The sequence below is a fragment of the Syngnathus floridae genome, chromosome 8 (assembly GCF_059516105.1).
Source record: "Syngnathus floridae isolate MCC-2025c chromosome 8, RoL_Sflo_1.0, whole genome shotgun sequence".
Taxonomy (NCBI): Eukaryota; Metazoa; Chordata; class Actinopteri; order Syngnathiformes; family Syngnathidae; genus Syngnathus; species Syngnathus floridae.
The window spans coordinates 8,765,318-8,790,295 of record NC_142420.1 but is presented as its reverse complement, the minus strand read 5'-3'; the positions used below and the strand labels follow the sequence as shown (position 1 = coordinate 8,790,295).

The window sequence follows — 24,978 nt, the reverse complement described above, 5'->3', positions numbered from 1 at the left end:
GTCATGTTTTATTTATGTTGTGATTGCAGTGGGGATTTTTGATTTGATATTCTGTGCGCTGGTCTGTTGCAGTTGTGTGTGCTGTGTTGCTATCATAAGCTTTTTGTCGCTGCCATGCTGAAAAGGGATTCAGGCTTGAACTCAACTCTTGGTATTCAACTTTACAAACAAGGAAGGGGAACAGAAATGGACAAATGTGCTTTTTATTACAGTTAAGGGAACATGTTTGATGTGTTAGAGTGAAATGCAAACTTTCAAGGGGAATGGTTAGGCAACTATTAAATCAAATTGAGCATCTCGGCATATAACCTTAGTTGCATCCCCCAAACACACACAGATCTTCAAACAACAAAGTCGTACTTGACAACCTCCATTTTTATTTTGATCAATTTTGAAGGTAAATATCAAAGCAGTTATTTTCCGTGTAAACAAACACTGAAATCTAAAAGTGTTTTTATTACCTCAGTAAATTGTTAGCTCCGATGATTTACTTCATGTGAACATGGATAAAATCACTGTGGGTGTAGGAAAAAGCCTGAGGAGCTGAAGTGGCTCTGCCCCGGATATGAAACATGATCACTGCTAATTCGACAGCTGGATGGCCTTTGTATGACATCAGTCATGCTGTACATCATCGATAAATGTATTACAAATCTTCTATTTTGGTGACCGAGCGTGATGGGAGACCGGCAGACAGACCACGTTGGGTTGAGTTTGCTGCCATGTACAGGAGATGAGAGGAAGCCATGAGTGGCCAAGCTCAAGCAGTATGAATAAGCTCGGGATTTGTGCCAAGGCAATTTGAGGCGCAAAGTGAGGTGTGTAATTGAAGCTCCAAGTGTCATGGCAACAGTGTGGGTGGACACATTATCAAGTGTGTGTGTGTGTGTGTGTGTGTGTGTGCGTGTGCGTGTGCGTGTGTGTGTCCTGAGGATAGCATGCATGCTCATGTGCCCATCAGCACAAACTATTCACTGTTACAATAATATAATTTGAAAAAAAAAATAGGCTTGGATAAAAAATTGTTTCGATATTTGTCCACCTTAACCAGTTCATCTTGGGAGGTGAGATTGTATAATTCTTCATGACAACATTTTAAGTGTCCTATTGACAATTTAGTGCTGACGCAAATCCTAATTGTTGCATCTGAGCTCCCCTAAGTGGCATTTTGTTTCATGTGGTATGTGATGAAGATCTTGATCGGTGGTTTTAATACAGCACAATGGTTTTTTTTTTTTGTAAAGTACAATATGATTCGGACAACAACACGGCTTCATATTTTTAGGAGGGAAAGACCAACATAGAAAAACATCATTTCTAGTTTCCCCTTCTATTATTCAGTCTGTTATTGTTTTGCTTCGCTTCGTTTTGCTTTAGAACACCGTTGGGCCCCCTCAAAGGAGAGAAGCAAACAAGATGAGGCAAATTAAATAGAACAACTTGCCATGCCTTGGGAGCCTTTTACAACTGTGGTGTGAAAAAGGTCATTTTGTTGTGTTACAACAATCTTGTCATTTTCATATTAAGAAATCGTTCAAGGTGCGTATTGTATCTCAACAGAAGCTGAACTTTAAGTCCATATTCCTTCTGTGCTCCATCTTTGAGAAAGCAAGCTAGGTTATTTAATAATTGTTCGTTCTCGTTCATCCTGTCTGGTTGCCCACACTTTTTTTTTTTTTACTCCTTTTGGTCATTAGGTGCTTTGCATTTCTCCTGCCTGAAAGAAGCCCCCTCTCACTTTTTTTTTTAAGTCTTTCTATGCTTGTGCAATTGTTTGAGGGTTGCTTCGCACCGTGTTTGTAGAATAGCCAGACCAAGACAGGAGATGGGCTAATAAGCTGACATGCCACTGAGCTTTGCCTTGTCTGGCAGGATATATTTAGCTGTTAGCATGTCATGGGAGGAAGTTCGTGCGCTGAAGTAATGTCACCTGTGCGGCTTCTGGCAGGTCAAGTGGTTTTATGAAAAGCGGATAACGACTTGGAAATTACTTCTCTCTGTAATTTGAGGTCATTTAAATTGCTTCAAGGTCTTTATGAGATATTCATGATGTATTGCATTAAGCATTTCATTTTACACAGGTAATTGGATTTCTTCTTATTTTTAATGTACATTTGCATAAAGTGGTTACGTAAATGATTATGGTAATGATTTTCTCACAAAGAAAATGCTCCTTCTAGAGAATTGCTCCCTCGATGCACCACAACCACCTACCTTCACCAAATTTTAAAATTAGCCAACAGCTGCAGTCACGAATTTACTGGAGCAGTTCAAACCTCTGCGCTTCAAATGCTTCTTTTTCCAAAGCAGTAAAGGGTGGGCGGCAGTGATGCGCATCATTCTTTCACCTCAGTGACTTTTGTGTTGCCAGACAGATGACAGAAACAATTGGTTTGTACGTGAGGTTCTATTCTTTTCTCTTTTTAGCGAAGCGATATGAAGCCTTTTTTTTAAAGCATCGCTCATTATGAATCACCTCCTCCCATTGCTGTTCTCTTACAGTTAGCAGCAAGTCTCTCTTTTCCCAAGTTCACCCGATATGTGTCTCTATTTTTTTGCTCAGTGTTGTCTGTTCTGTTGGATCTCCTATTCCAGTTCATTACCCAACCTCCCTTCACAATGACCCACGCGTCCTGCCAGAGCCTGTGGCCAGTCTGAGAGCCAGCCACTGCAGCCCAGTCTTTTACTTATTGGACAATGGTAAGAGGAGGGATGCGTCACATATCCACCTCATGGTCATATGTTTGTGGCTTTTTGCACCGTATGCAGCAATGAAGTGGACAACAGCAAGTGGGATATTTTGGGATGGGTGTGTGGTTCAGTGTTGCACCATGCATGCTAAGTGGATTTCCGCACTGTGAGCAATAACACCTGCAAAATACACTTTTTTTTTTGTTTTAATAGCCAAGCAGGGTTTCGTGACTTATGTGAGCTAAAATAACAATAATAATAAAAAAGTAGGACATCCAGGATTTTATTTTATGGCATATTATTTTTGAAAGCAAAACAAAACATTTTTTATGATTATTATAAAAACAGCACAGTTGCACAATCAAGCCACCATACACAGGGTATGGAAAACTAACTGAGCATTTAATCGATGTCCATAAAGGTCCATGTACTAGTTTTTGTTCTCGCCAGTAAGACAATTTATGACTGTGTCTTATCAGCAATGGTTTTCTACTACTAGTGTCACTTTTGTACCTACTAGTTTGCAATAAAGGACTGCTATAAACTACTGTGCTGCACTAGTAACAGCACTGCTAGGCCCAATCAGTAGGCATGTATCATCCCCTAGTAACTTTTTATCCTCGCTAATTGGTCCACCTTGACATACTACATGTTCCCAGTGAGTCCAAACTATATCTGACAACTACATGCTACTAGTAAAACTAGTTACCATATTCACTAGTAGTAGTCTGATCACGCACATATGTCAACTAGCGCATATTTCTGGCTCGTTAGTAGCATATAGCGCTCCTCTTGTGTTCAGATATTTCATATACTAGTCATAAAAAAACGTAACTAGTAAAACAATCTCCTTGTGAGCCTGAATTGTCTTACTAGTGAGTATAAAGCACATACTAGCGGGTGGATCTCAAGGCTAGTGATTAGATGCGCAAATGGCCTTTCATCAAACTCGCCATGTGTTCTAGAAGCAGACTGTTCTAACATTGTCAGTGTCCTCCATGCTTTCATGCAGGTGACTGTCTCGCTGCTCCTGTCATCGCTGGGCAGACATGTTTTATGTGTATGAACTTTGACCTATAGGACCCTTTGTGCCAGGCATTCCCATGGGGTACTTCTCCTTCCTCTAGCGCTTGACTGTCCGCATTGTTAACGCATTCGCAAGTGAGACACAACATGGCATTCCATTAATGGCACGTGCAGCATAGAATCTCATTGGTTAATATTCTCAGCCATTACTGTCTGTCTTGTCATGATGTGACATGCATTTCTTGAACAGAAATACAAATTTAAACTCATTCAACATAATTATTCATCAGTGGGTATTAAGTTCTATGTGTTGGCCAAATGGTCTTACATCATTTCAGGATGTTAATTGTGTGGAACATTGCAATTCCAATTGTTGGCTCGCCACCATAGTCATGTGTCAATGCTTGAGAGTGTAATAAGAAGATCCAACAAACCAACACCCTGTAGCAATAGCGACTGAAAATTAAACATAACGCCTCCGCTTTTGAGGTTTTTCAAAATATCGTTATGCAATTCTGAGCCTATAGCTGTATTTTCAATGCTGCAACATCTAGTCAAGGTGTTCTTTTCTGAAAGCTATAAAAGAGCCTTTTGTGCAAAAGTCAGTAAAGTTGTTTTAATTAAAAGTCTACGAATCCTCTGCAGTGTAGTAAATACCGTATATTTTTCTTTCAAATGATCTTCTTCTTCCGACAAGGTCATAATCACACAAAGAAAGATGTACTTTGGAATCAGACACATTCAAACAAATTCATGGTCAAGTTGTATTCACTAAATCATGTTTTTTTTCTGATGGCCCCTCGAGTTCAAACTACATGATTATCTACGTACAAACACTTAAATGCTTGCAAAATGTGGTTTACAATTTTTTTTGTTGGCCCAACTGTATCTTATTTTTGACCCCGGGTCGAATCTTTTTATTTTGGCTTCCTTGTCAGGCGTTTCCATTGCAAATCAGTGAAACGTGAAATCAAATACAGTATTGGCGACATTTGCAGTTCAACAAGATTGAATAGCGCCTATACCGTAAAGAAACCTGATCTAGTTGTTTGAGAGTTGAACCCAAATGAGATATTATGTTTCTCCGAGATTGCTGGAATGGCTGATGAGGAACTCCAATGCAGCATGCGTTGAAGAATCTGCACCTGCAGCGCTTATGCACGGTCAGATTTAATTAGAACGATTTTCTTTTATTTTAAGCCTTCGTTATATTCTGTTTTCATTTTTCTGTCGTTTTAGTTTGTACGTATTTATTTTTGAAGGGATTAACTGCTGCTTTGTTTCCTATTCCTTTGTTTCAGTAAAGGGACCCGGCAGAAAGTTAAGTCTGCCAACAGATCTTAAGACCGATCTTGGTACGGTAGGCGAAAGCCAGCAGTTTTCACGTGTCTTCCTTTGAGTCATTCGGTTTCTACTTTTGTCGTGTTTTCTAGGCTTTTGTCTTGCTTTTTTTTCTTATTTTCACGTTGTTTTGTTCTTTTCACTCTCTCTCCTGTTTAAGCTGACGGCCTGACGTGTTTGCCCATTTTCTTCCCATTGGTGTCCTATGATTTAATTTAAATCTTCTATATTCATTTCTTCTACATTTTGCAAGTGTTTATAAAGGTGACTTGTAATCCATAACTCTTATTTCAACATGAAGCTTTCTATCACATTATCTTGACTGGTCCATCCCCGCTTGTTTTTTGCAATCTCTCTTCCATCGACAGCGTTGCTCGACAGTGAATGGAACACGTGCTGGCTCTCATTGTAACTGGATCATTTTCTTCTTTAACAGCATTGCAGCAACTTGAACGTTTTCACTATACATGTCTAACTGCATCTACATCGTTGTGGGTTCCCTTTTGCTCTGCCTCTGCCGTACACCACATGCTGTCTCTCCTAAATACTTCTGCTTCTAAAGCTACACAAGTGCCTATTTTTCCTCTGTAATAACCTTTTATTTTCTTACAGCAAACTTTAATTTTAAAGTCAAATGCAAAAGAGACTCTATTTCAGTTTATATTTTAGTTTATCGGCAAAGTGTGTTCAAATTTTCATCATGTAATACATATTAACAGTAAATAGTCATTCATTTTCTTTTATGGAAATAACAACCTTGGTAGATTATATTTAGAGTGACATGAAAATATTTTCTGAGTTTGTGCATGTGGGTGAATGATGTCGTACACTTCAGGATGCTCTTGACAATTCTGTCAGTTGAATGTTGATTATTCATTTCTTGAAGCAGTTGCGGCAAAACAGGGTGCTGTATTTGGTTTTAGCCAGCAGAGGTACTGTTGATTTAAAGTCGATAGTTTTTTTGTGTGCGACAAAGAAAATGACATCAGCTACGAGAAGCTGGCTACAAGCACAAAGAACAGCCTTGCAGCAATATAATCAACTTGTGATATTGTAAACAAAGCAGAACGTTCAGAATGAGCCGTCCATCAGATCAATGAAAATACTTTTTTACCTTTAAATTGATTATGAGTTCCCCATTGCCTTGCCTAATAGTGACTAACACTTAAAGGTCAACAAATTAGCACAATTTTAATTACCACCATGCTTTATGACATTTCACAGAGGCTAATTAAAATGAGGATTTATTTATTTATCGATTGACTATGTTGCATTTATTTGACTAATTGATGTCACATGTTTCAGAGACTGAACTGTTATTTACATGCACACAGTCAGCTTATTTTAATGATGCTGAGCACCAAAGATCCTGGGCGGAATGAGGTTTGACTCAGAACAAAATATTTTGCACACACATACAGCACGCGTCACACACACACATCACACACAGTTTCGCTAGACATAAATTAAGGTTGTGACAACCACCGCACGGCCCTGAGGGAGGCTGTCTGAAGCTGCAATGCCAGTAAGTAACATAGAGGTCAAAGATTTAATTTCAGACGCAATGCTGTCACATGTAACAATAGCCAGGCCTCAAAACTGATCATGGAAAAAAATATACTCCTAAAACTAAAAAGCATGAAACAAGCCTGTTTTGTCATACTTGTTAAAAAAAATAAGCCTCACGTGTAATCCCTCTTTCGTCTTCCTGCTCATTCTTAACTCCCCTCCCCAACTGTCTCTCTTAATAGCACTACAATATCCTTTTAACACTGCTTGCTCCTCTCACGCTGTGAAATTTACTGAATATCCGTCATCACAAGTCATGTTTTGTAAGAGGAAGCGCAACTGAATTTCAATCCCATCATAGAGTTGTGAGCCCTTTCTTTAGCCATTTAAATTGCAACATCTCATCTCATCTTCCCTCATGATACTTTGTGACTTATGTAGACGGATATTGAGGTAGCAGACAAAAATTGGAATGTGACCTTATTTCCTTCCTAACGCTTTGCCGTTATTACAGATCATGTCAATGGACATTGCACTAGCCCCACCTCCCAGCCCTGCTCGGCGGGGAAGCCTCGCGTCCCGATGGGTCCCGAGGGGCCACGGCTTGCCCGCAGAGGCCCTGGCCGACCGCCATTCCGCAAGGCCCAGTCTGCTGCTTGCATGGAGATCTCCTTGCCTGTGTCCCACACTGAAGGTGTGTGCTTGTCTTCCCGATTGCCTCCCTTTAACCTCTCTAACGTCCCTTCCCTCCGGAAAGTGCATGCTATCCTCTCACCCTGGCAGAATGTGTTAAAAGAGCACGCTAATGCAAGTTTGCAAGCTTTTTCAATTATTCCGCTTATGTTGAAGTTGCATTCAAACTTTTTCGGCAATTGATTCAATATTGATTTCTTACATTGTTTGGGGCAACCTACTTTAAGTTGTTGATATATAATGTAGTGTACATACGTTCAAAGCAAATAAACAAAGCAAATACCTTCCAACTTTGACATTGTAAAGTATTTGTTAAAAATATAATTAAGCCAAAAATATACATATTTTTGCAGCTTGCATTAGTGTCATAAACCAGAATAACAAGTAAATGGAGGAATGCAAGAAATGACCCCTTGCATTGTGTTGCTTGTACCAACCAACTTACAGGCTTGAAATAGTTGTGCTAAACAAAAAGTCTTTCTTCTTTTTCTTTCATTCATCAAACACTAATGTGAAGAAAATTAGCTACAGGCAAAGTTTTGCTAAATTTGAGGTTGTTAGAAATCAATTTTGGAGTTTCTCGCTCTAAAAAGTAATCAAGCGTTCTTGCTTCCCCGCTCAGTCACGTCAGTCATTGCTTAATAATGCAAGAACACTAAATGACTTAAATGTTATGTCGAAACAACAAATCAGGAAAATAACAAATACAAAAATATATATATATAAATATATACATACTATATACACACACACTAAATATTATTTTAAAAATTGTTACAAACACCTCTCTAAATTTTCTGCATGTTCCTGAGGCAAATTACGTACATTACATGAAGTTAGACATTGTTTGACAAACAAATTAAATAAATAATCATATTCTTTTCATATTCACTTCCGTTTACGTGCATGTTCTATTTGATAAAAATCGCAGTGTGTGCCTGGCCACATTTGAAAAAGCCTCCTATAGCGTGCCCACATAAAAGAGATGAATAGAAGGACGTCAAATTTGATTTGCACCCTGGCATTTTGACATTTTCCTCTTCCCCCTGTTGTATTCACACAATGACTTTGATTCGTGGCATCTTTGAATGAAGTGACCCAGCAGGTTATTTACCAGTGTGCATACACACACACACAGACACATGCACACACACGAGTGTCTACATGAGTGTGTGCTCGTGTGCACGCTCATGTTTATCCTATTTGTGTTTCAGTCTTGCAATGTGCATTATTTCATATCGCTGAAAAACAAAAAACAAATTGGAAAGCAAATTGGAAAATGAAGCTCTGAATTTTACATTTCAGACATTTACCTGGATAATTTGAACAGACATTTGTATCAACATTTGTATCAACACCAAAGCCACCTCCAGGATACCTGATGTTTTCTTTCTGTATGATTAATTCCACTGCACAGCACCTCTAGTTAGATCCCCTTCAAGTAACGTTCCAGGGAATAATATCATGAAAGCAAATCTGTCTTTCTGGTGATTGTAGCACTGTGTGACTTTTCCAAGTGGTGGAAATGGAGATAAGCAAAGGCTATAAGGCTAATCACAGGTTGGTGACAGACTACTAAATGTCACTGATATGAGGATCATGATAGTGATTGAATTGAAACTGTGGAATGACCAACTGAGAATTGAAATGTCTGTTCTAGTTTGGTTGGATTGGAAGAAGAAGCATTGAGTTTTATCACTGTTGAGTTTCCAACAGTCGGCTAACCAGGATGTGATTTCCTATGGAAAGAGAAATAGTCGGGGTGAGTGTCACCTGAGTAGCAATTGAATTTTATGTTAAATTTACATAAACTATTGCCAAGGAAAACTAAGAGTAAGAACAGAAGTGGTCCTAGAATAGTATCTTGTTGAACCCCACAAGTGACATTTAATAGATTTGAGTTGAATGAACAGAAAGATATGATTTAAATCACTTGTAGATATTTTCTGTGATAGCGGCAAATATCAATGGATACTCAATTTTATGGCAAATTGTGTCCAATTGTGCACTCAGTGCTTCAGAGTCAGCTCTTTAACAGGATAAGTACAGTTTATTGCTTCACAGTGTACAACAATAACCTAAAAAAAAGTGGAAAGATCCACAAAATTAGTGTTCTGCTTGCCCGTATCAGTTTTAGGAATAAACTGTGTCATGTTTACAAAGTATAATCCCCAGTGTGCACCAATCCTAAATGTGTGTCGTTAGAAGAAAACAACATGCAAAATGAAGCCTCCCCTGTCCTCCCCCGTATGTTGTGTGGTGAACAGATGCTTTTCAGATGAGGCCATTACACGTGCGCTCATCTACAGTATTTACCACATTTGGTGGTGTTGTTTATCTGTCACGCTTCCTTACCACAGTGAAGAGCCAGCAGGATCACTGCAGTAATTGAAGGTCAACAAGCAGTGGTAGAGAGGAGGCTGATGTTAATGAGGCCTGCATGGCAGGTGAAAAGACAGAGGAGGGGAAATGGCAAGGAAGCTGCACTCGATGGATCTATTCCATACCTTTGGTGTCTCTATTCGATTTATGGAGAAAGGATGGTAAAGATGTTGAGGCACAAATCGTGACTTTGAGTGTCTTTAGTCTTTGACCGTGTTCCGATCCTCCAGTTGCGACTTTCTTTTTCTTCTTTCTGCACCATTACATTACAGTAAACATTGTGTGAGTGATAAACACTTCAAGGCCATAACCAAAATTTAAAAAAAACTGTAATTTCTGAGCATTTCTTATAATGCTAACACCACATCACAAGCTAGTTCACCGCACACGGTTCATATTTCCTCGAAGCATCGTATGTTCCCATCTTACCGAGTACTATTTGTACAGTGCACATTTTACTAAAACTCGAGCTGGTTACTGAAATATTTTTAAAAATTGATCGCAGTGGGTTCATGTGACTCAGTGACTATTGGACCAGATGCTGAAGAAGCTTTCAAACCACCATCACCCACACACATTTATGACTGCATGATATAGAAATGAAAGTGGGGTTAGGGTTTCTCTCTCTCTCTCTCTCTCTCTCTCTCTCTCTCTCTCTCTCTCTCTCTCTCTCTCTCTCTCTCTCGCTCTGTCATGTATTGCATTGAAAAATTAAACCTTGGAGAATTTAAAAGAGAAAAAAAATGTTTGAGGTTGATGTAGATGTTCTCAAGGTGACTCTCTGTGATTCTGCAAGTTGGCTTGGTGCATGTTGCTCTGTCTCACATACTCAGATTGTTGTCTACTCCTACCCAAGGCAGACCTAGCCAGTAGCTCTAGTTCCCTTTAAGGGCCTGCCCAAGGGTCCCTGTATCCTGTCAAGGTACCACTGTGCCTGACTTTTACGAGCCAGTGCCCCACTGGCTGTGTCACACAGACTAAAAAAAAACAACAACACCCAAGATACACATGACAAGCCCAGACAACTACCCTCTAAGATCGCTGTGAAAAAAGTTGTTTTCTCCTTGGCTCATATACAGCAGTGTTGTCATGATACCAAAATTGGATTTGAATTTCAAAATATATCGTCAGCGGCATTGTAAAAGCTCTCGGCATTGTGTTGAGGACTTATGAGATATATATTTGATACAAAATTGTGGTTGTCATGCAACAGTCTTGTATAGAGGCTGAATCTGCATGCGTTGTAGCACTACGTTTGTATTAGATCTCATTAGATGCATAGAAATGGTGCTGAAATGGTGTCCAGAGAGTGAGGTCACTAGCATTAAGTCTCACTCTTCTGTTGACTGTGTATATTTCAAGAAGTCCCTCCAAACTCAGCTGCAATCTTTTCTTTCTTTCCTTTTTTGTCGTTCTCTGGCACAACTGTGCATCTGTTTGTCTTATGTTTCTTGACTGGACGGCTGCGATTGTTTGTACTGTGTTGCGTCTGTGTGCGTGTGTATGTTTTGTTGGGACGTCGGGATGGGTGGGCTGCTTTGTCTTCTGGGCTTTATGTTGTGGGGGATCGGTTAGGTTATGCATCCAGGAGGGCAATGCTCCAGCAGTTACACGGAGTCACAATGTACTCTCACGACGAACACCACACCACCACCCCCTACTCCTGGAGTGACAGAGGTAAGGGGACGCATCGGCTGCTTATTGATGACAACGTCAGTCCTTCTTTTCGTTAGTACGTCTGATCCATGTGCCTTAAAATGCTTCCTGTCTTGAGGCGGAATGCGGGTGATGCTATCGTTCTTGAATGTGTTTTGCAAGGATACTTGGCAAGAAGCCACTGTGCGGTATAGCTCCACACACTCCTTTCATGGTCTATTTTAGCCCGTGCACACGTTTCTCATATCACCTAGAATAGATGCTGAGAAATTTCTCAAAATCATTTTGAACCTGATATGTGTCCACTCGGTTTTGCGCCATCTGTAGTTGTTGTTACATAAACTCGGCACTCACTCACTAAGGCGGTGCTGCACGGTGCCTGGTTCTAAATAATTCACCAGTGCTGTAATACAGAAATACTTTTATGATGGATGGATGGATGGATGTGTGTGTGCGTGTGTGCGTGCGTGCTCAGAAAATTCACTCTGTGCTCTCTGTTTTGTGTGCGAGTGACCACTGTTCTTTGTATTTTTGCGTATCTGTGCTTTTTTTAAATTCATCGCCGATTAATCGGTTATCGGAATTTTTTTTCTGCCAAATATCGGAATCACCAAGGAGCTTAGACCATTTTCACCTCCTGTTTCCTTGCACCTGGATTCTACTCTCAACTGCTCCACCCAAATAGTAACAAAAATGTTCATAACAGCGGCACAAAAACACGAAGGTAATGTCGAGTAGTATTTTCAATTTTTGTTTCTATGCCGGTCTATAAACCGGTCTGTGATGCAAAACGATTGGAGGTTGCTGTAGCATACTGAAATCGATTAACCAATTTTGACTCAACTTTCATCACGTCATAGTTGACTATAAAAAAAAATTGCCATTCAACCCCTTATGTGTGAGTGTGTGTGTATTTCAACTATCCTGTCTCAACAGTGACATTTCATTGCTTTATGTGGCAATATGCCGGAAAGCTGTCATAGATCTTCAAAATGTCTCCTTACACCTCTTACCCAGTCTCCTAAATGTTTCCTCTGAATTTCCTGTCTTCATATTTCGTTTTTTAATACCCACCATATTGTTCTTCTCTTCTGCGTTTATTACTGTCATTAATCCATCCGTCTACACTGCTGTTCTCTCACTAAATTTCCCTCTTTTTAATCATCTCGTGCTTCTCCCCTCTTGCATCGGTGTCTGTGTTTTTGTCTCTCCGGTGGTCGCCGCCGATGCAGAGAGTCGTGAAAACTCCTTCAGCCGCTCACGTAGCTCCAGTGTCTCCAGCATCGATCGAGACACCAAAGAGGCAATCACCACACTGCAGTTTGGGGAGTCTTTTGGACGAAAGAGCGACACTTTGCCCACACCGTGTCTGTGGGTTGGTACCAGCCTTGGTATGATCTTGCTCATTCCCATGTCCATCCCCACTGACCAGGAGGAGAGGATGGAGGAACAAGTTACCATTGGTCCCTGTGGTAAGTTCAGATGAGAAATCTAAAATTTCTGGAGTGAAAAAAACATTACAGTATAAGAGTGAAAAGACTCCCCTGGCTTCAAAATTGTTCACAGCCAGGATTAGATTTTTTTGTTTTGACGTCTATATTTTCTGTTTGTATATTGGCCTGGTGTCCCGATACTTTTGTCCCAGAGAATCCCTATTATCATAGACAACAATAATTGTTTGCTTAGAGTCGTCTTAATCATGCAAAGTCCACTCCGTTGTTGTTGTGTGACATCTCAATCGCATTTTAGTGGGAACCATTTGAAGTTGCCAATTTAAAGACCCACAACGGGATTTTTAAAAACACATTTTACAACGGGAACGAGGCGGAAGAAAGCCTCTTACGAAAGGTCACTCGCTTAAGCGTGGCTACACTTGATATGTTTTCAGTCTGACGTGATTTGTGGTTAGTTGATAATGTCACACAAACTGAAATGTCATCGTACTTCAGGGTACTCCGCTGCTATAATTGGGAGTCTATTTGTGTCTTAACAATCACACCATTTTTTTTTTCCCCCCTTTAATTTGGCCTTTGAGGTCATTATTGATATAAATGAAAACAACAACAGAGGGTCACAATTTTGGAGGTTATTTAAGAAATGCGGTCATACGGGAAATGCACTTTTATATTCAGTACAAATCTCTCACTGTAGTCTTATTTTTTTAGCGACATCTCGAAAGTTTGAAAACAAATGTTTTGCTTGAAATAAAGATTATTTTTGCCTTCCCTCTGATGGTTCTGCCAAACACCCTTAGGTGCAGTTCTGATGCTAAAGGGCTCTGTGTTGCGCTTTGGCTTCTTGGACTGCATGGGTGCACTCATCCAAAGCCCCTACGAGGTTTGGCGTGATGTCAACGCCCCAGAAGACCCCGACCGACCACGAAAGCGCAAGCTGGTGCATTTCTCGCCCTCCTCCTCCCAGGATACCTGCGGAGAAGGACATCTGGCTATCGTATGCTCCGAGAGGCAAGCCAAAGTGTTTTTGATGCCCTCACAGTCTTGCCTCTTCGTCCACAACATCACAGAGTCGTCGTTCGTCCTACGGGCTGACGTGGTGTCAGTGTGTAATAGTGTGTGCCTCGCCTGCTTCTGCGCCAACGGACACGTCATGACCCTCAGGTATGACTTTGAAAAGAGCTACAGTAAGTTTACCGAGTACATGACACACTATTGAGAGTTGTTCTGAAAATACATTCCAACTTTCTCCGCAACGGAATCATTTCTTGCAAACGGGATAGCGTTATATAAGAAGTGCAACATTATTTTCTGTGTAAAAGCATACGCAGTGACAGGAGCCACTTATTTGCTTACTAATTGCCTTCTATTGTTGTCATTGCCCACAGTTTGCCCAGTCTAAGACCGCTGATGGATGTTAATTACCTGCCTCTGACAGACATGCGCATTGCGAGAACCTTTTGCTTCACCAACGGGGGACAGGCACTTTATCTCAGTTCCCCGACAGAGATCCAGAGAATTACATACAGCCAGGAGATGTATGACAATCTGCAGGTGTGTGTAAGCATATCACAATAGATTTAATTTGACATCCACGTATGTGCCAATGTATTACTCGACTGCTCTATTTGTTTCTGAGGAGCCTAACAGCCTATGATGTATTTTACTGGTCCATCCAATGGGGCCCAGAGAGTTTATAATGTCAACATTACAACATGGCCTATGGCTTTCTGGTTTTAGGGAACATGATAGAGGTCAGAAAAGAATGAGCTTGTGGGGATATTGCTTCTCACTGGACCACTGGTGAGCCTGAGGGTGTTTGAAAAAGGCACTGAGGCGGACAGTAAAGCTTCTCCCTCAGGCAGAGTGACGTCAAGCTCTATGACTGGCTGCCTGCTTCTGGCTCAAACAGATTCTTGAGCTTTGTTGTGAGAGTGGCTTGGCTCAGAGATTTTCTAATCTTCTCAGGCTGCTTGTCAGCTGAAAGGGAGAGAAAGTGGATTCTTGTGGGTCCATATAGCCGTTTTTGTGATGGTCAAAAATCTTTGCGTCTTAGACTGTCGTATTGAGTGTACTGTAGTTGGGCCAGTTGACGTTAAAGACCCCGTTAAAGAATTCTGAGATTTCTTTCGAAATACATTGAATGTATTTAAATATATGATTTGTAATTGAAATAAATCCTGAAAACATGCAAAATATGAGAACTATAAAGTAATTGTTAGGGTTACATACATATATAGGGTTTATATGTAAATATACGTATTCATTTACATATACATACAAATACATACACACAGCAGTGACAAAGCTGTTAAAGGGAATGGTGCAACACTGCCACCTTAAGGCAAACAAATTGAATCTAGTCTGTCAAGGAAATGGTAATGTAGGATCTCTGATGGAAAAAATAAATCTTGTCAAAGATAGTGACAATAGCATAATGTTGGATGAAGATACTGCATTTTTTTAAAAAGAATTTAATCATATTTTCTCGTCACCTTTTTTGGTGGTGAAAGGTAAAACTCTTTATACCGATGATAACACACGAAACAATTGTGATGCCCGGTTATAAATATATTTTTACCACCTTGCTATGGTGTTTCTAACAGCCTTGTCATCACTTGTAGGAAATGCTGGGAGAGCTGTTTACGCCAACAGAAACACCAGAGGCCCAGAATAGAGGCTTCCTAAAGGGCTTCTTCGGAGGGAATGCTCACACATTTGACCGAGAGGAGCTCTGTGTGTATTCCTGCGCTTTTCTCTTATATTTATCCTTTTAATGGTCCACCTTTATAAATCCCTGATCTTATTTGGCCCACAGTTGGTGAGGCAGCAGCAGGTAAGGCTTCTCGGAGTTTGGCCCAGCACATCCCTGGTCAGGGAGGGGTGGAGGGAATGAAGGTGGCAGCTAGTGGGGCAGTTGGTGAGCTGGCCAGGGCCCGCATTGCACTGGATGAAAGAGGCCAGAGGCTCGGCGAGCTGGAAGAAAGAACTGCGCTCATGATGACCAGTGCAGAATGTTTCTCCAAGCATGCTCATGAGGTAAAACCCAGGACACTGAAATCACATACGGTATTTTAAAAAGTAACAAAAAGTGATATGTTGTGACTTCTTTTTACAGCTCATGTTAAAGTGCAAGGACAAGAAGTGGTACCAGTTCTAATTACGAGAGCCAAGTGGGGCTGACTGATGGATTTCTGAGGGCGCATTGTGCCGGGGCGCAGGAATTTTAACTCTGCGGATGAGCGATAATAAGTGAGGTTGAAGACTTTCTCTTAATGGCTTCTGAGTCAGATGTGTAACATTGTCACACAGTAAGAGGACAGGAGAGATCCTCATTTGATTGTTTGCTGAGAAAGATGGCGAGAAACAGGATGGTAGCATTTGGAGGACCGTGTGTGTGTGTGTGCGTGTGTGTACGTGTGTGTGAGTGCGTGTTCTGTCTGGGTTTGAACCTCACTGTATAGATACACAACAATTACGATATCAACATGACATGCATGAAACAAAAAGGAATGACTATCAAACTGCCATATTAAAAAGCAGCATGCTTACTTTAATGCTACTTTGACAGGAGATTCAATTATTATTATTTTTTATTTAATAATATAGCCAACTACAGAAACTATGAAAAACTTTCTATTTTTTGAAATATTGACAAAAATCTATATATAAAAACAAATGTATACCTGCATTGCTATTAAGCCAAAACTTGTGTTCTTTTCCCTTTCCTCGTTTTCCTTTTGACTTTTATTTCCCGCAAAGATTTCCTGACGCACTTCAAACGCACATAGTTATCTTTCTCTTCACATACTAAAATATAACACTAAAACTTTGTTCATAGCAAGTACTCTTGGCTGCAGTATCGAGCAACCATCAATGGATTTTGCTACTGCACCATTAAATCAAGTTTACTTTTGGGCTGCTGCTACTTTCAAATACAATAAACGACAAGGCTGTATTCCACTCCCCAACTACAAATCAGGATTCAGAAAAGAATCATTTCAAATGTATGCAAAGGCTTGGAGAACATACCGTATGTTTATATCAACCTATATATAGATATATTATTCACGTGCCATAAAAAAATATCAGTGCAATCAGTGTAAAGTTACAAAGAGCTAATAAGTAATGGTGGAGAGAGGTCAATGGTTGTTAAAGGGGCATTTAATGGAGTCCAAAAAAATGTGTTTTCCTGAGTAAAATAACACTCAAGAGACTTACATTTATGTTGTTGATTCACCGTTTGGGTCACCATTTGCGAGATGTGCAGGTTTAGTGTGAAACTATGATGTGCGTATGTGCAACAAGTGCTACACTTTAAAAAAAAGAATAGCGATAAACGATACAAGAATACAATACGCTCAGTCTCTTCCAAAGCAATTAAAAAGGACTACCATCCTGTCATCTTCCCCCACTTCAGTTGTTACAAGTTGTGACTTGTGTATATTCAGGATTTTAATGAACCTGCGTGTTCATAACAGTGATTGTTGCTGTCTGTGTGATGGCAGTGCAAAGAGGAGTTGGCCTTCACCACCCATTCAACCAACTTCCTCGTGAGTTGTTTATCGGTAAATGGTTCCACACAAAAAAAACCAGTATTTTTTCCAGTACTATCCAGATGTGAGTCAGTGAACATGTTCATGTGTAAAACAGCAGCAATTTCAACTAAAGACAACTGTGTTACTTTATTTCATTCAATATTGTTCTTGATATGGTATCCTCTTGTCGCAGTCCTATATTTGATGGTGACCGCCTCTTAAATGAAAGGCTCTTGTATGTTTAAAAACAACAAATGTTTCATGATACATGGTGGTGTATCATATTGTGATTGTGTTGTACATGTCAGTGCTACGCGACACAGGCCAACGACATCGAGTGGAGAGGATCTTTTGTACCTGTGTATTTGTCTGTATTTTAAAACAATCTGAAAAAAATCTCTTACACATTAGGCCTTTATGCCCTCGAGCATTGACAGAAATTAATCACTGCGCCTTGATTATGTTGATATCACTCCTGCATTGAGGTGCACAAACACACACATGCAAAGTGCAGCGAAAATGTACCGCTGTAGTATCTTTGCTTTATTAGATATTAAACCTGCTCGCCAGACTGAGACTCATTTTCACCAATCAAATTCAATAGATGAGCCCCACGCATTTTGTAAATTACATTTCTTTTGACATATATGAGACAGCTTGTGAAAAGAAGTTCACTGTACCTTAAATTACATTTCTTTTCAACACAGTCTGAAAGGCAGGAAAAAAAGCTATGAAGAAAAAAGTGATCTCAACTGACAGGGTGTTTTATTTAAATATTTTTTTGTTTTATATATTATATGTACTTTTCAATATTGGGTGAGACAAACAAAATATGATACAGATGGGGTATTTTTCTCTATATATGTTGTACCTGTCACTGCTGGTACTGTCTAAACCACTGAAACGCTGTTGTTCTTCACGGTAATATTCTTGGAAAAAAAAAAAAGCATTTCTCAAGTTTTCTCGATGATGGCAGCAAAGTTTGTCTTATTTAAATGGATTCTACCACTTTTTCTTCTTAATATTATATTAGTGTATTAGAAATTACTTGACTAAAAGAGCTGAACATATGTTGACGCAGAAACAAACTGACAATAAACATGGATTGATGTACATTGTTGAGAGCTGTATTGATCATTAGTGCATTTTTTGTGTATAATTTGCTGCCAAACAGCCTTTGAATATTTCAGGATGACGTCATGAGATGAGTCAGTCGAAAAGATATTGAACCCACCACACGCGTTAAAACTTCCGTATTGACACGCAATCCAGCGTCTCATTGGGCAGAGTGCTGACCAATTGAAAAGCAGTCTCCTCCTGGCTCCTCCCACTCATTCACATACTTTTAAGCAGAAGGATGAGGCGTTCAGGGAGCAGCTAACGTTAAGGCTAACGCTTTAAATGAACTGCGACCACTCATGTGCGTATATTAGACACGTTAAAACATTTACCTGTGCAATAGTGGACTTTAAATGGAGGCGGAACTAACAGACCCTGGAACTGCACCACTATTCTTTCAACCATATAGAAATCCGGACATTTTAATTAAGTGAAACAATGGCAAGTTAGAGAAACTTAAATCAACGGGAAAACAAGTATAAACAGACAACAATCGCGCAGAGTCATTATTGGACTATAATGTTGCTCCGATTATGTTTGTGGTCCCTTTTGGGTCTGGTTGTGTTCCGACCAGAACTTCCGCAGGTTTGGGCCGACTCGGCAAGACCTAGCGCTGCAAAGACCCTTGTATGGGGGCCCGGGTTAGAGCCAAATATTGTCCTTCCAGCCCGTTATTTCTTCATCCAGGCAGTGGACAACTTAGGGAGAAAGTAAGTACCAATACCGTAAAGTGTATCCGATAAAGCGATTGGGAGATCCATCACTTCAATAGCGTCGTAGTATCCATGACTCTCATATTCCAGTGCGTCTTATTCCCACCTATACATTTCCTTTTATGTTCTTCTAGAAAGTTATTTCACGTGAACAAAGGTGCCATATTTCAAGCCGTTCTGCGATATCGTGTCACATTTCAGAAGTTGTAAATCTCGCCAAAACGTGTATAATAACACGGCTGTTGAAGTGTAAGCCATTCAACGGCGAGGGAGCAGACAAGAAACTATTTGCCTCCGGGGTGGAAGACGTAAAACGGACGTCATTTTACACCTGTCATCCGACCTATGAAGGCATCCTGTTGCATTTACTGTCTCTGTAATATAATAGTTCAATTGCATATTTGAGCAGTTGCACCTTTTGAACAAAAATAATACACAGACAAGTCTCAAACTTGCGCTTTTTGAGTTCCACCACAATAATCAACAGTAAGATATGATAGGCTGAAGTGTTCATTAAAACCAAAGTGGGTGGCTCTAATCCTAAAAATATTTTATATCATTGTAAACCACTGAAACATTAGGCACAGTTTAAGCGATTAGACATGGAGAAAATGCAATTGTACTCAATCTAACCTGGTTTAAAAAAATGTTTAAAAGTTAAAGCCACTATCAGTAGGCCTATGCAGTCTGGAGATTTAATTCAGTGATACCTTCTTATACCACAAGAGGGAGTCCATGACACATCGAGAACCATTAATGTAGTCTCATTCCAGGCAAATACTTAGCAGGGCTAAAAATGACTTCGCTCTTTCCCGTCGCAGTCTAACAACTTCACCAGGGGAGAAAACTTTCGAGGTGAAGATCACGTCTCCATTGGAGCATTTCACCAGGATCTGGATTCAAGTTCTGGATCGTCAGGATGGCTCTTTCCTGGTTCGCTACAGAATGTACGCAAGCTACACCGACCTCCACATCCAAGTTTTGCTCGTGGACCAACATGTGGCCAAGTCCCCTTACATCCTCAAAGGTGGATTGTGAAAGTCGAATCTCTTCTGGGACATTTTAGAATTGAATTTTTATTACTTGTCCTGTCAGGACCGGTGTACCACGAGGGCTGTGACTGTCCACAACTCGACGACTCTGTTTGGCTGTCCCATATGCGCTGTCCTCACTCCTTTCCCCAGATAAAGCACGACCTGTCCCAATTCCTCAGCGTCGACCCAGATCGTAACGCTCAGGAGATTCCGCAGCGCTTCGGGCAGCGACAAAGCCTCTGCCACTACACCATCAAAGATAACAAGGTACACACAGGACGTCATATACTATTTTTTTTATTTTTTATTATGTGGTGGACTAAACTGTAGAAGGAGTCAAATAATTAAACTCAAAAGACATGACTGAATTGTTCACACTGTTTAACTTCATCATTTTTAGGTCTACGTGAAAACACTTGGTGAGCACGTCGGTTTCCGAATCTTTATGGATGCCATCCTCCTGTCACTGAGTAGAAAGGCAAGTGTGCAAGTCTGGCTTCTGGCTAGGCCGGATTTACGGTGCGGTTCCAAGTGCCCAATCCCAATTTAATGCCCAGATTCTAGTGTTTTTTTTTTTCTTCCTTACTCTATTTCCAAAAAAGACCTGATTCCAATCTGTAGATATCTAATTCCTTGAATTATCCATCCATCCATTTTCTGAACCGCTTAGTCCCCACGGGAGTCGCAGGTGTGCTAGAGCCTATCCCAGCCGTCAACGGGCAGTAGGCGGGGGACACCCTGAACCGGTTGCCAGCCAATCGCAGGGCACACAGAGACAAACAACCATTTGCACTCGCATTCACACCTAGGGACAATTTGGAAAACTCAATCGGCCTACCAAGCATGTGTTTGGGATGTGGGAGCAAACCCGAGTGCCCGGAGAGAACATGCAAACTTCACACAGGGATGGCCGGAGGAGGATTCGAACCCGAACCCTCCTAACTGTGAGGCGGACGTGCTACCCAGTGTTCCACCGAGCCGCCTCCTTGAATTATTTTGTCTTTAATTCATATCTGCACCTCTTCTCAGGAAAAAAAATCGAAATTGTGTTACTTAACCCATGCAGTGCAAATGTAGCCTCCATCTTTTACAACACATATTATTAACAGAAGCATTAATGTTTCCAGGTAAAGATACCCGACATGGAGTTCTTTGTTAACCTGGGTGACTGGCCACTCGAGAAGAGGAAAGCCACTCAGAACATTCATCCGATCTTCTCCTGGTGTGGCTCAAACAACACCAGAGATATTGTCATGCCCACATACGACCTGACTGAGTCTGTCCTCGAGACCATGGGCAGGTAAGTGCTCGCTCAATGCAATGAAATTAGTCATTGGAATCCGCCGAACATGATGCTGTGAACCTTTTTGTCACATGTTGCTGTGAATGCTGAAATTCGACTTGCATTGTGTTGTCACATTTAATGAACAGAGTCAGCTTGGACATGATGTCGGTGCAGTCAAGTACGGGCCCGCCGTGGGCCAAGAAGAACGCCACGGCCTTCTGGAGGGGGCGGGACAGCCGTCAGGAGCGTCTGGAGCTTGTCAAGCTGTCCAGGAGCCACCCGCACATGATCGATGCTGCCTTCACTAACTTCTTCTTCTTCAAGCACGACGAGAGCTTATACGGCCCACTGGTCAAGCATGTCTCCTTCTTTGACTTCTTCAAGGTGAGATCAGAATCGAGTATCAGGAGCAAATACTGTGTATAGTCAGTTCATGTGTTTTGTCTGTCTGTTTTGGCTTCAGTACAAGTACCAAATAAACATTGATGGCACCGTGGCCGCATATCGCTTGCCTTACCTTCTGGCCGGAGACAGCGTGGTGTTCAAGCAGGAGTCCGGCTACTACGAGCATTTCTACAACGAGCTCGTGCCGTGGGAACACTACATCCCGGTCAGGGCGGACCTCCGGGATCTGCTGGAAAAGATCCAGTGGGCTCGAGACCACGACGAGGAGGTTAATTTTATTATTCATTGATTGGATTTGTGGTTTCTATTGAGGATTTCATTCGAGTATTTATGCTCATGCCATTTTTGTTTTTTAGGCCAAGAAAATTGCTCTCGCAGGCCAACAGTTTGCACGCCAACGACTTACGGGAGAAAACATATTTTGTTATTATTACCAACTTTTCAAGGTAATATACTAAACATTATTTTTTATGAGACCAGCAGCAACATTTCTTTGTTTGAAAGAAAATACACCCAGGTATGTGTCTGTATGCCTCTGTTTGAATTTTGATTGCTCTGCTGTAGGAATACGCTCAACTCCAGGTGAGTGAACCCAAGATACGTGAGGGCATGGAGCTGGTAGAACATCCCACTGACGACCTGTTTCCATGTTCCTGCCTACGGACACAGGTAAGCACACCATGTTTCATCCTTGTGTTCATCTTAAAACAAATAAAATTATAAATGTTGCTGTGATCCGAAGCTGCAAGATTCTTGACAAATGTTATATTTTTATTTTCTACTGACTACTCATTTTTGTTTGTACTAAATCTATTCATTGTTTTATAGGTGAAAGATGAACTTTGATAGACTTCAAAGAAGACTGACAGCCTTTTTTTGGTTCTTGACACTTTATTGCCAAATTTTGAATGTAATGTTTCATCGGGGCCATCATTTCTGTACTTCTAATACCATGACTTGAATATTGAATGATTTTTTTAATAAATATTTTTCTTTTACTGAAATCAATGTGGAATTCTGGGTTATTTTAATCTATATGAAACATTATGGAACTCTGCCACAGAGATGCAAACCACTCGTCGACTCTGCTGCGATTTGGTCTGTTTTTGTTTGGTTTTTTTAACGTTTTGGCCATGGAGAGATTTGTTTATTCCTTTACTTACGCCCGTTCGTCATTTACCAATGCAGATATGGCCCTCTGCTGGACAATGTATAAAACAGCGCGTGATACACTTCCGCAATCCGCTGTGGCTGCTGGTGATGTGCGTTCCAGTTCATTTAAGTGAAGTGAATCTTTAGAATCCGTTCACTTAAGAGTTGTTCAAACAAATCGTTCAATGAATCGTCCCACACACACACACACTGATCTTTTTTTTTTAAATAAATCAAACAAATGAGGGCTCAGCATCGCCTGTCATGCGAAAGTGTTGGCTCATGAGTGAACGAGTCGTTCAAACGAACGAATCTTTTTAGTGAACGAGTGAACGAATAACTTCCTAAAGTGATTTGTTATTTTTTCAGTTCATATGACTTCAACCAGTAAGTGTCGGTAATACGCATTGAAGCTGGTGCCACCTTGCTGTAAAACAAAACGAAGAAGAAAATGACGTAACTTCCCGTTCACGAGTGAGTCATGAATTGCATTTCCCGTTCACCAACTGAACGGATTTGTGAGTGAACAAGTCAGTGAGTGATTTGCATTTCCAGTTCATCGCGAGAACGGATCAGTGAGGGAACGAATCCTGGCTTTCCCGTTCGCGAACGAGTAATGGGTCACTGACTTCCTTCCCGTGCATCAACGGATCAGTCAATAACTGTGTTGCGTCTCCCTCCTGGCGTGAACTATGTAAGCCAGAATGTCGATTTACGATTTGCCAAGGAAAGAAAGAACTGAAACACCACTTCTTTTATGCACGTTTTCTCCAAGCTAACGGCTAACTTTATTGCATGAAGGGATGCGCCGTTATGCAACAACGGGAAGATTATGCTTCTCTTTGGGTAATCTTGATTTTATAACACTTGTAGTAGTTTTTAAATAACGTGTATGCATATATACGCCTAAATATTGTTATCAAATATATCTACTGCAATTTCGCATTAGATTGCTGGTTTGAAATGTACTTTTATTATCATTCTTATTTTAATAAACATTAAAACCTGTTAAAACTTGTCCGGTGTTTTATTCCTTGTTTTTATTTTTTTGGGCATGAAAACAAAAATCAGACATTTGGTTAACTGCTTTATATGACAATATGTATATGTGTTTTATGTTGTGTACTATGTGTTGGTGTCCCCCAAAATAAAGAGAAAGTAGTCAAAGACACATTCTTGACACGTACTGCATAAAGTTATTAGGTACACTAGGTACAGTGGTGTACCTAATGGAGTGTCCATGTGACGTCACTGATCAACCAGCCAATCAGGAGGTGGGGGTGAGGGCGGGTGTGGCACTTTTCACTTTCAGTTCAGCTTTGGCCATGATTTTTCCCCAATGAAGCGGCCTGTTATTAGGTACACCTGAAAATGGTGGCATACCTAATGGAGTGTCCGTGTGACGTCACAGATCAACCAGCCAATCAGAAAGTGGGGGTGAGGGCGGGTGTGGCACTTTTCACTTTCAGTTAAGCTTTGGCCATGATTTTTCCCTAATGAACTGGCCTGTTATTAGGTACACCTGAAAATGGCGGTGTACCTAATGAAGTGTCCGAGTGATGTCACAGATCAACCAGCCAATCAGAAAGTGGGGGTGAGGGCGGGTGTGGCACTTTTCACTTAAACCAGGGGTGTCGACCTCCAGTCCTCGAGGGGCCGCGTTCCAATATGTTTTCCAAGTGACCCTCGTTAAACACACCTGCGGGAAAAGATTTGGTGCTTTTCACGTTCGGCAGGAGCTAAAACTTTTCACGCAGGTGCACTTAACGAGGGACTCTTGGAAAACATGTTGGGACGCGGCCCCGAGGACGTATTCACGTTCCAACATGTTTTCCAAGATTCACCTCGTGTATTTCCCCAATAAAATGGCCTGTTATTAGGTACACTTGAAAATGGCGATGTACCTAATGGAGTGTCCGTGTGATTCTCTCGTTAAGTGCACCTGCGGGAAAAGTTTTAGCTCCTGCGGAATGTGAAAGT

The 24,978-nt window shown here is 40.8% G+C and overlaps 2 protein-coding genes across 6 annotated transcripts in view; both read left to right on the top strand.

Moving 5' to 3' along the window:
- The window catches only part of stxbp5l (syntaxin binding protein 5L), a 69,362-nt gene extending 50,957 nt beyond the window's left edge, over positions 1–18,405 (top strand). For 2 of the 5 annotated variants that reach the window (XM_088382726.1, XM_088382727.1), the window contains 10 exons: positions 2,596–2,700; positions 5,019–5,072; positions 7,082–7,261; positions 11,218–11,319; positions 12,531–12,770; positions 13,553–13,916; positions 14,141–14,306; positions 15,377–15,488; positions 15,571–15,791; positions 15,871–18,405. In XM_088382726.1, the coding sequence (XP_088238852.1) occupies positions 2,596–2,700; positions 5,019–5,072; positions 7,082–7,261; positions 11,218–11,319; positions 12,531–12,770; positions 13,553–13,916; positions 14,141–14,306; positions 15,377–15,488; positions 15,571–15,791; positions 15,871–15,912 (1,586 nt within the window). In that variant the 3' untranslated portion in view covers positions 15,913–18,405. The remainder of the gene's footprint in view (positions 1–2,595; positions 2,701–5,018; positions 5,073–7,081; positions 7,262–11,217; positions 11,320–12,530; positions 12,771–13,552; positions 13,917–14,140; positions 14,307–15,376; positions 15,489–15,570; positions 15,792–15,870) is intronic. The other 3 variants (XM_088382728.1, XM_088382729.1, XM_088382731.1) reach the window with 3 other exon arrangements.
- Positions 18,406–18,623: 218 nt separating this feature from the next.
- Positions 18,624–22,850, top strand: poglut2 (protein O-glucosyltransferase 2). Its single transcript, XM_088382732.1, has 10 exons — positions 18,624–19,119; positions 19,944–20,149; positions 20,218–20,423; positions 20,557–20,634; positions 21,284–21,456; positions 21,588–21,825; positions 21,905–22,114; positions 22,203–22,292; positions 22,411–22,515; positions 22,675–22,850. Exons 1-10 carry the CDS (start codon positions 18,929–18,931, stop codon positions 22,690–22,692), a joined length of 1,515 nt encoding a protein of 504 aa, XP_088238858.1. The 5' UTR covers positions 18,624–18,928; the 3' UTR covers positions 22,693–22,850.
- Positions 22,851–24,978: the final 2,128 nt, after the last annotated feature.

Coding starts and splice junctions, on each gene's coding strand:
- poglut2 (XM_088382732.1), top strand. CDS start 18,929: ATGTTGCTCCGATTATGTTTGTGGTCCCTTTTGGGTCTGGTTGTGTTC. Junction 20,424..20,556: donor ACACCATCAAAGATAACAAG/GTACACACAGGA, acceptor CATCATTTTTAG/GTCTACGTGAAAACACTTGG. Junction 22,293..22,410: donor ATTATTACCAACTTTTCAAG/GTAATATACTAA, acceptor GCTCTGCTGTAG/GAATACGCTCAACTCCAGGT.